At 33.0% G+C, this 16,202-nt stretch overlaps 1 protein-coding gene across 2 annotated transcripts in view; it reads right to left on the bottom strand.

Annotated features, from left to right (window-relative positions):
• LOC103575479 (PH domain leucine-rich repeat protein phosphatase 1) overlaps positions 1-15,230 on the bottom strand; it is a 49,811-nt gene extending 34,581 nt beyond the window's left edge. Inside the window, exons 1-3 of one of the 2 annotated variants that reach the window (XM_053740724.1) lie at positions 15,038-15,230; positions 11,802-13,981; positions 2,284-2,437 (exon numbers count right to left, since the gene is read on the bottom strand). In XM_053740724.1, the coding sequence (XP_053596699.1) occupies positions 2,284-2,437; positions 11,802-13,970 (2,323 nt within the window). In that variant the 5' untranslated portion in view covers positions 13,971-13,981; positions 15,038-15,230. Of the gene's footprint in view, positions 1-2,283; positions 2,438-11,801; positions 13,982-15,033 lie in introns of both variants that reach the window. The other variant, XM_053740723.1, reaches the window with a different exon arrangement.
• Between the last annotated feature and the right edge of the window lie 972 nt (positions 15,231-16,202).

Raw genomic sequence — 16,202 nt, forward strand, 5'->3', positions numbered from 1 at the left:
GTTACTGACAATACCATTCGTGTTCCTTCAGCCAATTCGTTATGCCAACAAAGTTATAAAAATAACTTTTAATCACTCTCGAAAAAAATTCTTAGTTATGCGTCCCCAAAACTAGCTAAGATTCATATAAAACATTTATAACTTAATCCTGTCAAAAAACAATTATTCAAAAATACTGATGCATTTTTGTCTGTTATATTTAAATTAAAAAATAAAATCCTTATAAATTCGACTGTTAGTATAATCGTATTGATAACATCAAAGGTTGATAGATCGGTTCATATCCATCACAAACATGGGAAAGCACCCAAACACATATGAATTTAATTTGATACAGTTACATTTGTATATTATTCATACAAAGAGAATACATTTCAACTGGATCGTACTTGCGTTTCAGATTGATCAAAATCTACTCTGATTTATCCTATTCCTTCTATTCATCACTAGTGTCCTCTCTGCATTATCAATTCTATCCACAAGCTGCTATATTGTGTTACATTTACGCATGAATTGATCAGCAAAATCACTCGCGAATGAACCTAATGAGTAGCGAAGTTATTATTATTTGTTATTATGAATAGAAAATAGCATTCCGGAAAAAGGATGTCTATTGTTTTGGTGGTCATCCGCTTTTTTTTATTTATTTTTAGTACACGGAGAAATTATTCGCATTTGAACTGTTATGGTGTCATAGTAAAGCTGAACTATGATGGCCACCTGACAAAAATGCAAACAAACACATGCAGAAATTACTGTAACCGCATTGAAAATTTGACTATGGTCATAGTAGTTTATTTTCTGTGTACTATCTAGTTCCTGCTAATTTTTTAAAGTCATACTGATAGTATTTTATTTTTAGCTAAAGTATTTTTTTTTTTGCAAAAAAATTTTTTTGGTCACCGCGTTTCGATGAATTATTTGATACCCCGAGAGGCCGTGATAGCTATCACGTATTCTCAATATCACTGGCATTTTAATCGGACGAATGGAAAACACATACAATATATATGAATATATATATAGATATATGTAGGGATAGATTTTTTTTTACTGTATAGATTTACTCGTGTGAATTTTGCTGGATATGAATAACATTCTGGCCATTAATTTGGAGAAAAAACGATCGTTATATTCATGCTATTTTTTTTTATTTATTTCAACCGAGTCCAATAAAATTAAAAATATCTCGGTGTTTTTACCATGGGCGTCGAACATTTGTTCCGCGTTGTAACAAACAAGTATTATAAATTTAAGTTATGAATGTTGTTTTTTTTTTGGAGTTTATTGTTAAATTTCGATAAAGAACGTTTTGAAATTTGAGAGCGCGAGCGGGAAATTTTAAACAACATTTCGACAGAGCTTAATAAACGCTAGTTGATGGAACAATGTTTATAAATTAGCAATCGAGTTTTGCATGGGCTGGCAAAAATGTATTTTGTTAATCGGGTTTTTCAGGGAATTAAACCTGATGGCAACATCCGATACCATTCAAATTGGCAGTTTTCCACGTCACCCGAATTTACTGGCCTCTGTCATTTTTATATGCTTTTATTGATATTTTTATTTATCTATATCATGTTTATTTGTTAATACTCTGATAGCTATATTTTATTATCAGTTTTCGATACCGAAACATTTTAATTAGTTTTTTAAAAAAGCCGCCAACTATGAGTGTAAAAATTTTTTTAAAGCGCGCGAATTTTTTTAAATTTCAAAAATTTTTCGCGCTCAAATTGAAGACTCTATTCCAACAATAATTAATAATATTTTTGACTGTCAGAAATTTCAAAAATAAGGAAAGTAAATGCCACATATATATATATATATATATATATATGAATTAAAAATTTTTTTTTTGAATATATAATTTAAGCGCTTCTTTAGCCAACTAACTGTGAACAGTTGACCCAAGTTTAGTTGTATAAAAAGAATTTACCTCCACGATTTGACTAAACCACATTTGAATAATTCAATATTCCAGTTGCGAACTAACCTCACCTTGAAATAGACTGTCGTATACTTTTCTCAACGTTTTATTTTTTCTGTCACTGGATTTTATTTTAAAACTCGCGTAAAAAAAAAAATTTAATATTTTATTTCGAACAATAAAATATTAAGAGAAAAAAAAGTTGGAAATTCGCAGGTAGGAGTCTTATAAATTTTTTTTGAGTGACAAAAAAAAAGTTAATTCATCTTTATAAATATTTTGAGGTAAAATAATTCGAGCGGAATAGTGGATTTAAAATTTAATGGTGTCGCTGTAAGGAGAGTGTACAGTACCTATATGAAAAGCGATGAGATGACGTAGTTCGGGGTCTACTCCGAGACGTGCTCGCCTCGAAAGTTCGTCGTAGCCAAGCAGCTTCAGAAATTCGTCTTGATGTTCGAGTGGTCGTTCATCTGGTGCCATACGACGTCCCATTTCTCCGCCGTACTGTATAACAAAAATTGGATTACTCTATAATATTTTTTATTTCTCCTTTTTCTTTTACTTCAGTTTATTTTTTCTTTGCGTTTGCGGGGATTATATAAAGCAGATAAATAAAAAGAACTGAAGAGAGGCAAAACATGCAGACGTAGCGTATTATTAATTATTTGTAAGCTGTATGATTACTTTTGCTGATATTTGTTTAACAAAAACCAATTGCTTTATCCAATTTCATGGATACTGGCCTACATAACGAATTTTACAATTGCCAGCTGGGAGTAATAATATCAATCTCCAGATAATTAAATTTTTATCGTTAACAAATTTTCCATTAATTTTGTAATTTATTTTTTTATATCAATAATTTGACAGTCAAATTTATTACTTTTATATCTAATCAGCAATAATTCACTAAATTTGCGAGATAAATATATATTATATATGATCATTTTAAAGGTAATTTAATTCTCTACAACTTTGGTCTCTTTAAAAAAATTCAAAAGTTCAAAATTACCGCCACTTAAATGACAAAACAAATTTTTGAACTTTTCAAAAATTTTTCGTTATATTTAAAATTGACTTATCTTCTAAAATATCAATCCTATGATATTTTTTGTAAGAACTAAAATTGTAGGAAATTTAATTTGCTACAATTTTGATCTCTTTAAAAAATTTCATAAACTCAATATTTTAAAAGATAGAGCGTTTCCAAAAAAAAAAAAAAAAAAAACAAGCAATTCTTCGATTTTCCAATAATACGAAAAATGAGATCTTGGAGAAATAAAATTTCTATTTTCTCGATTACATCATCTCTATTATAATATAACAATAAATCAATTCTATAAAGTTATATTACATTACATCAAATAAAATCATGGGTATTACAAAATCCCAGCGAACGCGTAACTTCCACTCCATATAAACCGATTGGGTTCTCGAATAATAAATCCTCGAAAAGTTTCCATTCGGAAAGTCACAAACAAAGGTCGATTAATTTAATCATCATCCAACCGAAATCCCCTTACTCCAATACCATAGACTATTTCGAATCGGCGATCACCAATCACCGATCGCCGATCGGCAATCAGTTTAAAAGTTTATAACTTTTTTCATAATTTAACAATTTTCCGGAAACTTTTGGTAGCAATTAAAGAAAAAAACCAATTACAAACTGATCATTAACTCGGGTGATCAATATCGTTATGAACTCTTGTGAAAAAAAATAAAATTTCAAGTTATCCAGAAAACTTTATCGAAAGTGACATTTGTCGAGTTTATGAACCCGAGAAACAAACCGACCGTCTTACTTCATAAATCCCGGGAGTGTTGCTCAGTAATTATAAGAACTCATTACAACCTCAACTCCTTCTTGAATCGACGGCATTAAGCGAATCCTCAAGAGAATTCTGACGTGATTGGTATAGATGGGATCTCGATCGACTCTTCTATCATCGGCCCAATCATACAAAACCGACGGGTTTCTATCCAGAAATATATTTATTACTCATTAACACGTACTCTCTGAAGTCCAGTTCGGGTATTTGTAGTCAGAGGAAGGATTAATTGCCGTTGGGTTTGTGTGTTGTTTGTCTTTGACCGATAGAAACTTTGATCATTCAATTCTGCACCTGACACAAGTCTGTCTATATAATGTTTGCTGTGTACATTGTAGACGAAAATTTTGTTTTACAATTCTGTCTTGCTTTTTTTCAAAGCTAAATTGAGCAAAATGATAGAGTTGAGACGGAAATTTACTTTTTTTCTTCCCAACATTAAATTTTTTACTTTTAGCTCTTGATTAAAAAAAAAGCATTCAATTTTTTTTTCTCTGTCAAAATGGGATTGACTCAAAAAATTGAATTAGGTGTGATTTGAAAAGAAGTCTAGAGCATCAAAAATTACTATTTTGGCCCATTTTCGATATTATAGTAAAAAATTGAAAAATTGATTTTTGATTAATTATTTATTTAAAATTTCCACACGAATTTTATTTCTCCAAAATTAGATGACGCAGTGATTTAATAGAATATCTATATTTGTAAATGTGCTGTATATTTGACTTCATGCATATTCATTTCTCTGATTCTGTCAGGTTTTAGAATTCAATGTCATTAAATTCTGCTATGTCATTAAATTTTCCTCCTCATTATAAATTTAATGTCACTAAAATTAAGCCCGCAAGTTAGGAATTGCTCTCTCATTACACTCAACATGAGTAAATTTTTAATAAACTAATTTTTTTATAAAGAAAAATATGAAATAATTAATCAAGAGGAGTAAAAAAGTCAACAACTCGGATCCTGTGTATCTAGTCTGGTATTAAATTCCATTGGGAAAGTAAGGACTTAAGACAGTATTAGGGCGGATGAAATTTAGTTGGAAAAATAAGAGGATGGGTTGATAATACGGGATTGGTACACGCGTGGACTCTTGAAGTTTATTTTCCGAGTGTGATGAGAAGCTTAAGCTCACTCGGACCAGACTCTATACACAAGTCTCTTATATACGAGTTCTTTAGTCTCAAGATAAGGAAAAACAGCTTTGAAATATCTAATTAAGCTTAAGAAACCTAATGAGCTGGGGATTTAGCTTCAATTCGCCCTTTCTGCATTCACATAATACATGACCTGCAAGGCTTAATGACCATTATACAGTCAGAATTTATTTTTTAAGCTGAAATAATACACCTACTACTCAAGAATTATGATTTTTATTGTCTTCTTCAACAAAACAAATTCTTTCTTGCATTCAACAAAAGAATTCTTTAAGTCTGTTTACTTTTGCCGTAACATTTTTTTTTATCAAATGAAATTTTGATGACTTGCCTTATTTTTAAAATTTGTCTACGCAATAATATTTTATTTAAAACCATGGCGGACTGAGAACCGAATTTCTGATTTGAACATCGAATTCATAATCGATAGAAAAATTATGAAAATGCTGTGTCCAACTAAAATAGGGATCAGCTGGAACCATTTTTTATTTTAAACCTAAATATCAAATTTTTCATTTTAGAAAATAAGACAAATTTTGAATTTCCATGAAAAACAATTTTTCAATTTTAGGAAAATGTAATTTTAAAAAAACTGCAAAATTATATTGAAAGATATGATTTGCAATACAATTTTAAAGTAAAATTTGCAAAATATCAGACCAGGCTATCAAAATAGAATAATTTTTCCGATTTTTCCCGTAATTTCGTTTAATTATTCCCGTAAATTAGTTTAAATACATGAATAAATAAAATAATTTGCGATAAAATATTTAAAACAATAAATTTGATCTATTTTCCATAACAAAGAAAATCAGGAAAAAAAAATTTTTATTCTGATGGACTGAAAATAAGTCCAAAAGGTCGAGCGATAACATAAATATTTTTTTATATGAATAACAAACGAACTCAATGTTATACAAATGTAAAATATTTCTGTGCATGCTGTGAATTATTAAAAACAAGTTTCTGCTCATCAATAGCGTCAATTGAACCAAAAACACGTATCTATCCAATCGAATTGTATTTTTAATTTTTCCTCTACATGCGCGACAGAAATCATTCAACGAAATATTTTCTAATTATACTTCCACAATTTATTGCTTCAATTGTTTTCCATTTCACCCAAACTTTATATTTAAATTAACGCGCGCTCGAAATCGAAACTCGCCCGACCAGTCCGCTGCAGAATATCAAATTTAAAACTTGAATTGTTCAACAAAGTATCTAAATGTATATATATATATAATGTTAAAGTATAAGATAGAAATGCGGATACAGAAGAATGTCGCGAACAATTTCGTAATTTGACGGGTAACTGACAGAAAGATCCAACGAGTTGTAAGGGCTTTATCTCCGAGGGCAAACACTAACCTCAAAATTTTTTTTTTTCTGTCCATTGTTCCCATTATCATTATTTCTACTATTCTATGCCACAGTATTTCATATTTTATCCGGTATCACTTTTACACTCTAATTATTTCTTGCAATAGAATTTCAAAAAGTTCTGTATTAACATTTCTTTAAACTTAAATTTTTTCTACATTTTTTTCTTTTCTTTCATAAATAAAAAGAAAATCTTGATCCGTATTAAATAAAATTCTCCAAGTATTTTTTTTCTTTATAAGAAAGAATTAATCAAGTTTTCGATTAATTCAATATTCCGTTGAAATTATAAAAAGTTTCTTGAATATTTTTATTATTTTTGTTTCGCACGACTTTTTACCCGGGAACTTACTTCAGTCATACAAAGAGCCTTTAGAATATGAATTTTTAACAATCTGGGTTACGAAGTAAAACAGTTGTCAAGTATATAAATATATGTAGAGCATTAATACGGGAGCCGTCAATTATTTTGAGAATCAAGTCGGTATTGAGCGAGAGTCTGATATTTGAACATGTGCGATGTAAAATTACACAGCGGCCTTGGGTTATTTTTCTACAGCTGGTGCTCGTACGAGAAATTTTCTTTCTATTTTAATCTAAAATATTCAGCTCCGTATTATGAGAGTGCACGTGCCAGAGTAGACAAAGTGGAATTGTGTTCGATGCACCTGTCACGGTGAAAGACACCGCGTCGGCAGGTGTCGGGCCTTCCTTCTTGCTGCCTTAGCTCGTTAAATGTTATATCAAGAGCCTAGTCTAGATATGTATTTATGTTGTGGATGTGATGTATGTAGATGTAGATGTATATATATGAATATAGTGGGTAACTAAGACCTAACTGTGGTGAATGAAACACGCGAAGCCCTTCATGGATATCTCGCATTTGGTATTGTTGAGAATCTACATGCCTACCGAAGGCTTTCCATTATTCTCCCAAGGCAACGTGACTTGAAAGAGCCGTAGCAGTCAAGTTTCATAGCGAATTTCACACGCGAATCGTGAGGTTAAAAAGTTTCTTTGCACATACTTTTAATTGAGCACGCTTATCTGTGTCTTATAGATTTTTTGTCACACTATTACTTATTTTCTTAATTTAATGTATCATGAAACCTCAAGTAACTTTACATTTTTTTTTTAACGATACGGTCCAAAATAAAGGCAGAGGTAAAATGAAAGACTTCCTGGTTAGAGAAAGGGGGGAGGGATAAAAATTATTGTGGATTTATTTGAGAAAACTCTGGGGGGTCCATTCTCCCCTCTTTCCTTTGGAGAAGCTTCAATTTTTAATATTTTCGGGTGATGATTTTTAGATACTGATCCATTTTCTCTGGCTTCATTGGCTGAAATTACAATCGGGTTTTTTTCCACATGAAAGTTCTTGAAAATTCCAAATTAAATTTTTTTTTTTCAATCATTGATGTAATTTAACAACTGGGAAAATTGTAAGTGGGTCGAGTATCGGTAAGGCAGTTTGTCCGTAAACAAGTGCCCTTGTAGCGTTGTATCGTTAAAAGTTTTTAAGTTGGGGGTTGATGAGTTGATTCAACGACAAATTTAGCGTCATCAAGAGGCATCTTAACCTCTGGCCGGGAAACCCGGTGAAGCTAACCAGGAAAACCCTGTTCCGAGATCGGAATAACGTCTTATCGCAATAGACGGTTAGGTGGTCGCGCGTAGTTTTCGTGACCCAGATCGCCCCGGGATATCGTTTGAGATTTACTCAGTCTAAGCTTTGCTTGATGGATAAATGAAACGAGAACTTGAATTCGAGGTGCACTCAAAGTTCTTACGCGATATACACTACTTGTTATTCATTCATTCATTCGTTACACTATTCATCCTACTTAATGACCTTAACGATCTTGTTATGCAATGTCTTTGTGGGTTTTCGCTCCGCGAGGCTTTTGTTAACAAATTCTACGGCTTAATCACTTGTTTTACAGAATATCTGGCTCACTGCTTTTACTTTTAGATAATACGATTGTAATTTTACTTAATTATTTCAAACTCTTGTATTTGTTTACAAAGAAATCGTTTGATCGAGTAATTTTACTTCGAATCTGCTTTAAATCTATTTGAAAATAGATAATTTACGTAAATTAGTATTATATTCGATGAATAACATCTTCGAACAATCATTTCCATTAAATTCTACAAGAAAAAATTTCAAATTTCATGATTTTCCGAATGAAAATCTTTAAAATTCAAATTTTCAATATTGACTGCTAATTTTTGAGAAATAATATTTACAGTAAGATTTTGCAAAAAAATTTTTTCCTGCTGTTTGAAAAGTTGGATTCTCGAAAAAGGAAACAAATGAATACATTCAAAAAAAAAAAAAGGAAGTTTAATATACTATCTTATAAGTCAGACGAGTGAATAATGGTCTTTGTACGATTGGTTTTTAAGTAAAATCTAAAAGCGTCGCGTCAAAAGACTCAATCATCAAAAGAAAGCTTCTCCTCCTGGATCAGAGAATGCGACGCGCTTTGGATATCTAATCTCCGCGATTTCCACACGAGCGTATTCATCCTCGAAAATAAAGTGATCGAAGACGAATGATCAAGACGCCCAAAGTTAAGGAAATGCATCCTCCGAATCCAAAGGGAGCTTCTTTCTCCCGTCCCCTCTTCGACTCCCATCACTTTACTCCTTTTATTTCACTTTATTTTAGTTTTTTTGTCATAAAAATCTCCGGCTAAGACCTCAATGCTCTAAAATATCCACCCGGAGATACTTTACAGTTATATCCATACCCGTCTCGTGGCGCCCGCATAACCTCTTGCATTCTCAATGGGCTTTAAAATCATCAAAGAAAAATCTTTTCCCTCTTTTCCTCTTGACAGTTTGCTCGAGAAACCGAGGGCAGCTCAAGTCCGGATATAATTTTCTTTACGGTTTTATGTTAGTTTTAACAAAAAACAACTTTTTCTTCGTCAGCGCACGTTGTGGAGTTTTCCAATCAGATTCTTCGCTCAAGTCGTCCGTGGCTCGTTAGCGCAAGCCGCAGCCATTACTTTTCCACCTTTTTCTTATTTTTTCTGCAAAAACTACCCGCGTGGTTCGGAAAAACTTTTCGTACTTTCTTGTTCATTATCTTTAAAAAATTATTTAGTTTTCATAAAATTTTTTTTTTCGCAACCAGAACTTTTTCAACCGAGCTCTCATCCGCATTTTTATTCCCTACCAATTGTACCATTGTATCCAAGTTTCCAATCTTATAACCATCCTCAAAATCACGTAATGCTCAGAAGGACTTGAATCTGCATTCAAGTGTCCTCTTACTAGTTATTGAATTTTTTAAAATAACTATCGATTTCCTATCGTCATCTGGGTCACTACACACCATATCAATGGAATTATACATAATATAACAAATAAGATAACAATCATCTTAAATTATTCATGCGTTATTAAATTTATTTTCTTTTGAATTTATGAAAATAAATTTAATATTTCCGCAATTTATACCTTCCATTCATTAACTTATTAAATTACTCCCTAACAAGGAGAACCGAAAAAAGGAAAATTTCAGAAAACCTATACATTTTTTTTTTTTAAATCATTTTTTCTAAGAAAAAAGACACAAGCTGGCCAGCCGATTTTTTTTTTTTCTGAAATCGCATAATTTTGAATGTTTTTATATTAGAGAGGGTAAAATGGTCACTGAAAAATTAAAAAAAATTCAGTTTTAATAAAATAACTAAAATTAACTATTAATTGGCATTTAAAAAAATAAAAAAATTTTTTTTTGAATAATTTCTCACTTTGTCTGCGCCCACGATTCTAGTATCAAAAATTGAGCACCTATCGTATCGATTTTTGTGATAGCGAATATATCTTGTAAAGCTCCTAATGCCCTACTTGCCGATAAGTTTTATCAGATATTCTTGTTGACACGCAAGGTTACTGTTCTTTGTCCTTTTCTCCTTCATCTCATATTCTTTATATTCTCGCCACTCTCACCAGATCTTTACATACCATATTTTTTTATTTTTTACAACGAGTACTCAAATTTTTATTCTACAGATTCACCGTAAAGTAGAGCCAGCTTTCTTACTGTCATTTCATGTCTCCCTTGATATGATGATACGAGAGCCCTGGCAATGTTCTCGTCGCGTCTAGTCGCCGTGCATCGACCGAATCGAATCCATCGTAACAATATTCCCCATGGGATGCGTCCCGCATATCCTCTTACGTGATCTTCACTAACGTCATTCCGTATTTACTCAAAGAGACAAAATAGAATAAAAAAAACCAAATTTCTCGTTCGATATTTTTATTTTTAATTTGTAAAATAGACAAGTTCCCTGACCCCGGTATTTTATTTTTATTTTCTTAAATTCACTGAATTTGAAAAACGCTCGAATAAAAATGTAAATGGAAATCAATGCAATTCAGGAAAATTCTGCAGTCTGAGAAGTGAAGAAATAAGAAAAAATATTAAATTTATAGAGTCGGTTAAATTGCTGAGCAAAGACGTGAGAATTAAGATATTAATCGGAGCTATTGGAATAATACCGCAGTTTGCATCGATTACGACCGGGTTTAAAATATTAAGCGTCGAAAATTTCAGTACAATCGTTTTTCTAATAATTTCTGCAATTTCATCATATTTTTTTTTTTTTAAATAAAATTTATCGTGATTTTTTTTAAAAAACTTTAAGGAAAATAGTTTGAAATCCCGCTAGATACTTTTTCGAAGTTTCTGTAGTTTGAAATACAGACGGAGTTTTTTTATCTTTGAACAAGTTTTTGTGGAATTAATGGGAAATATATATGTGGATAAAGTAAGCTGTTATATATATATTTAGATAAGAGAAACAAAGTTTAGGACTCGAAGAATTAAATCCTTTGATATTTTTTAAATGCCCTCTGTTTGATGCTACTGAAGTAAAAGGTTTTTGTTGATGATTTCGTTGCCATTAAATAATATTACCTTTAATTCATGGCGTGGGAAGTTTATGAAAGTCTGTTTAACTATCTGCTTTGAAATGAGAGTTTAAAATTTTTCATAAGCTAAGTCGGAATTTAAATTTATCATTTACTCGAAATTAAAAGCTTTTATTTTTAATATAATTGACCTAAAAACGGTTCCGTTATACTGAGTAATTAAAAAAGGTACTGCGTAATCGGCTTAATTGCTGCAAAAACATCTGAAATTTTTTTGTAGGGCATTCCTCGATCGATAATAATCATCCCGAATTTTTCATCTACTCGAATATTTTTTTCTATTTAATGAAATTATTAAATTTCGACCATTACTCCAACAACGGAGGATTTATAAAAATTGGCGGGAGAAATTTGAATGAAGTTTAAATTGTAAAGGTTTCGCGTGACTATTTCCATAAATTTAAAAGTGTGTAGATAAGATTAAAAAAAACAAAATTCAGAAAAACTCAGTAAGAAGTCTTTTTCTGATCGAAAATAGATCAAGCCAGACGTGACTATAAATACAAAAGTAATTCTTTGGATAAAAAAAAAGATAAATACCTGAATATAAATAGACAATTCATCACCCAGAAGCATGTCTCTGCAAATATCCTTGGCCGTGGTATCAAGCGTGAGATAAACAAGGCTGCTTTCAATGCCCGTGTGGATTCTAACCCATCCGTTTCCTAATCCGACGTCGATGCCGACTCCGGAGTCCCAGGAGGAATTGAACGTTTCCTGGTGACTCGTATCCTTGGAATGGCTGTTCTCTTTGTTAGACACAGACACGGGACTGCTGCATGCCATTTGAATAGAGTCGTCGCTAAAATTGTCATCAGCTGCTGAGGAGCCGGCTCCTTCGTCCATCAAGTCGGAGGCTTTCTCGCAGTCGAATTTCCCGATTGTTTCGTTAAACTTGTCCAGGATTTCTTTCTCCAGCAGCTCTGTCGACTCAACAGACTTATCGTCAAACTCGATATTCATGGGCTTACACTCTGGGAAATCCAGGGCATGATCGGTCTTGACGGGAGTGGAGGTGTAAGCAGAGTAAGACGCTGAATAGAGCTCATCCTTGCCTTTGCGAAAGTTTATATCAGGAGGTTGATAAAGCTGCTGAGAATTCTTGGAGCAATCTTTATTGGATCTTCCTGTCGACTTGTCTTTATCTTGTTTCATTTGACAACTTACTTCTAGTCTGGTAATATTATCCCTCACACTTAAATTATTTTCCGTAATATCCGAGTTATGTCTTTCTTCTTCGGATAGTATTAGCACTTCTTTTGTTGGCGGTTCTTTAGCTTTGGAATCTTCCTCAGAGTCTCGTGTTGCAGACAGATTTTCAAAGTTGTTTAAGTCATCGAACTTTTCTCGTGACTCGTAACTTTCAATCACTTTCAATGGGTTCTTCGCCAAACTAAAGTTATCGTTGACAACTGGATTCTCTATCTTAGACCTGGTCTTAAAATTATCAAGCACTTGGGACATCTTAAACTTAATATTTGGCGACAGGAATGACTTGGCCCCGTTTTCAAACGTCTTAACATTCGATTCAACTTCATCCCGAGATCCCATAAAATCGTGATCTAAGAACTTTGAAGTAGACTTTATGTTCATATTCACATTCTCTACATTAGATGGCTCTTGAGAAACTGCCTCAGGGTTGCCGTTATCCTTCGCCACTTTTACTTTTATGAAGACGCTGTCACGTTTTTTTTCTAGGGTATTTTCCTGCTCGCGATGGACTACTGCATTTTCGACAATGCGCCGGCTATCGGATTTATTCTTACGCTTGACCTCAGAATATATGTCACTGTTTCCTTTCACTGAATTTTCCTGCAAGTCTGATAAAGCCGTTCGATTTTTGCTATCGCGTCTTAAACTATTTTTCTGATCCTCTTTACAGCCTGAGTAAGTATTTGAACCAGAGGAATAAATTTTGCTGGATGTCTTTTTAGATTTAGCTTGAAACCGCTCGTAATTGGCGATAATTTTCTGGTTTAGTTCGTGAATCAATTCCAGTCTTTTGGCAATCGAATCGTCGATTTTTTGATTTGAGGGGATCCATCTCCGTCTCATGGTCCCGGTTAAGTCGACATTTGTTTTCACGGAGCTTTTAACGGCTTCCTTTTCAATTTTCCGTCGATCCTGACGCTTTTTTCGAGATATCGTGCACTCGCCGGGGATTCCTATTTCATATTTACAATCACTCTTTATGATATTCGTCGCCGCTGAGTCTTTTATTTCCTTGAAAGGGTGGATTTGGGGAGGGCAAACAGACTTCGGAGGGAACCCCGACACGTTAAGCAATTCGAGTGATTTCTTAACGCTCTCTATTTTCTTACCCAGCTTCGGCGGTTTCTGGTGGAGACGATGGCTATCTTGGGATGCTGGTAGTAATCCGGGTGATGATGACGCTTTAGCTCGTTCTGTAAACCCTATTCCGGTGTAGGTGTCCGGGTGGATTTCAATCCCGGTGCTGGATCCGCTGCTCAGACTTATTTTCTCATTCAATTCCCAATTGATCCCACGTCCCGGGTCGTTTGTCTTGCCACTCAATCTCAAGTTTTCCTCTTGTTTGCAAGCTCTAGATGACTTTGAAAGAGAACTTGAGTCAGGATTATTTTTCGCGGTTCTTTGTTTGAGACCGCGAGTGGAGGAAAGACGTCGCGAGTGCCGCAGTTTTCCTCGGGTGCTTGTCAATGTGTCTGTTTCCATCGTTGCGAGGACCATTCTTATTCAATCTATGAATAAAATAAAAAATATATTTTAACAAGACTCGAAATTTTTTTTATAAAATTAAAAAAATGTTCAATTTATAAAAAATTTTTTTATTCAAAAATATTTGCCAATAAAATTCCACTGATATTTTTAATTATTAAATACTAATTAAATTGATTCGCTAACAATTCATCACATTGTGCTTTAATTTCAATGAATAAATTTCCCAATTACCAGAATATTAAAGTAATTAAATTATATTACACATATATATACCAAAATAATTACGCAATAAAATTCCATAGTTATAAAAACTAATTAAAATTACCTAAAATATTTTAATAAATATTAATTACCCGAAAAAAAAAAAATAAAATAAAAAAAAAAAAAAATGGCAATAAAATGGAATTGAGAATAAATTTAGTTGTTTCGTGACAATTGTCATGCAATAGCCGTGTTCGTTTCTCAGTAAGCTACATGCATGCATATTATATTGCCAGGAGCCAAGTAAAAGAGACGTGTGTTGGGCGAACTATCCAGAAGCAGGAGCGCGAACATGGACACGCCTGGAATCCGTTTCATGGCTCATGTGATCGCGAGAGTGAAAGACACGAGATAAAGAGCGAGTGAGACAGCAGTAAAATGCGGGGGTGGCTGAAGAGCTCGATGAGGATGAGGTTCAGGTGGGGGTGGGGCTGTAGCTGTAGCCAGAAAGAGGTGAATGAGAGAAAGAGAGTGACATTACAAGCCTACCGCGCACGTCCTACCGATATAAATTTAACCGGTAAAACGATAAATTTAACATGAATTCATAGGGATCGCGTGGATAGATGAATTGCGACCTGTTCTACGTGACTCGGGATTTAGATTTTTCGCTAGTCGAGAACACCTTTCCGGTACACTTTGCTTTTCCACTAAATTTACTTTTTTTTTTATTACTATTAATTTTTAATAAATTTTTTTTTTTTTACGCGTTATTACATCGATCTTCTTTGTATCGGTTATTTATCAACCAAAATGACATTGCCGCGACTTTTCATCCAACTTAATTATTTTTAAATTAAAAATTAAATACCTACGGAATTTAAATAAAATATCCAATTAGTATCAGCATTAAATCCTTTAGTACACACAATAATTCACAGAATAATAAATAAAAATTCACTATAACACAAAATATTAACACACACAATTGTAAGTATGGTAAAATAAATATAAAAAAAACAAAGAGCAATAATATATAAAATAAAAAAAAAGAAACGTAGGAAACGCGTTAACTGAGTGGAGTGATGACGAAGACTGACCGTGGGTTAGGATTGTCGTTTTAATGGAGGATAGTCGGTACCGGGTGCCACCTGTGCCCCTTGCCCTACCTGTCGGGCCCCATCCTTCACTATATATACATATATATATATAATATATATAAACACGATAGCACGAGGGGAGAAAAAAGTACGGAGGTGAAACAGAGAGCGAGAGTGTTGTCTTTGTTCGGACTCTCCTTCTCCACCACGTGCGCGAGGCGCGTGGTCTGGGTTTATATTTGTCGAGAAAGCGAATGCAGATGTAAGTATATACTAATGTGTATATATTTATATGTTTATGTGTGGGTTGTTTCTGTTGGGTGGGTATGAGTGAGGAGTGCACGTGTAAATGTGTAGTGTAGCAAAGTTCGGTAGAGAAAAACAGTCTCAGATACATCCTCTGTGCAGAGTAGTGAGTCGGGTGGGGGGAGGGAGCAGGATGTGCTTCCGTTCAATTCGATTACATCTCTTTTTTCTCTTTCTGTTTCGATACACCTTGTAATAATACCTCACACATACCATTCTCTCTTGTTTTTAGTTTGTGTTTTTTTTTAATCACGATATGGATTATTGATTTTTTTTTGTTGAATTGATTATTAGAGAAGGGGTAAAGTTTTATTTAGATGCGGTATTGGTAGTTTTATAATAATTTAACAGCAAGATATTTGAAATAATTTATGATCAAGTATTCCCGTGCAGATAATTTTAAGTTATTATTCATTAGAGTGACAAATTTTGTCGGGTATGAAAATAAACAAATCAGTGGCTCGAAATTTTTTATTTACTCCGAATAGAATTATTTATTAATGATACCCAACTAAATAAATTTCAACCCGAAATAATGAAATTTTTTGTTGGCTGAAAACTTGAAATTTTTCAAAATTTCATATTTTTAATTTAGAAAAAAAATCGCCGAAAATAGACTGGCTCAATTTATCAG

This window comes from Microplitis demolitor, chromosome 7, assembly GCF_026212275.2.
Source record: "Microplitis demolitor isolate Queensland-Clemson2020A chromosome 7, iyMicDemo2.1a, whole genome shotgun sequence".
Classification (NCBI taxonomy): domain Eukaryota; kingdom Metazoa; phylum Arthropoda; class Insecta; order Hymenoptera; family Braconidae; genus Microplitis; species Microplitis demolitor.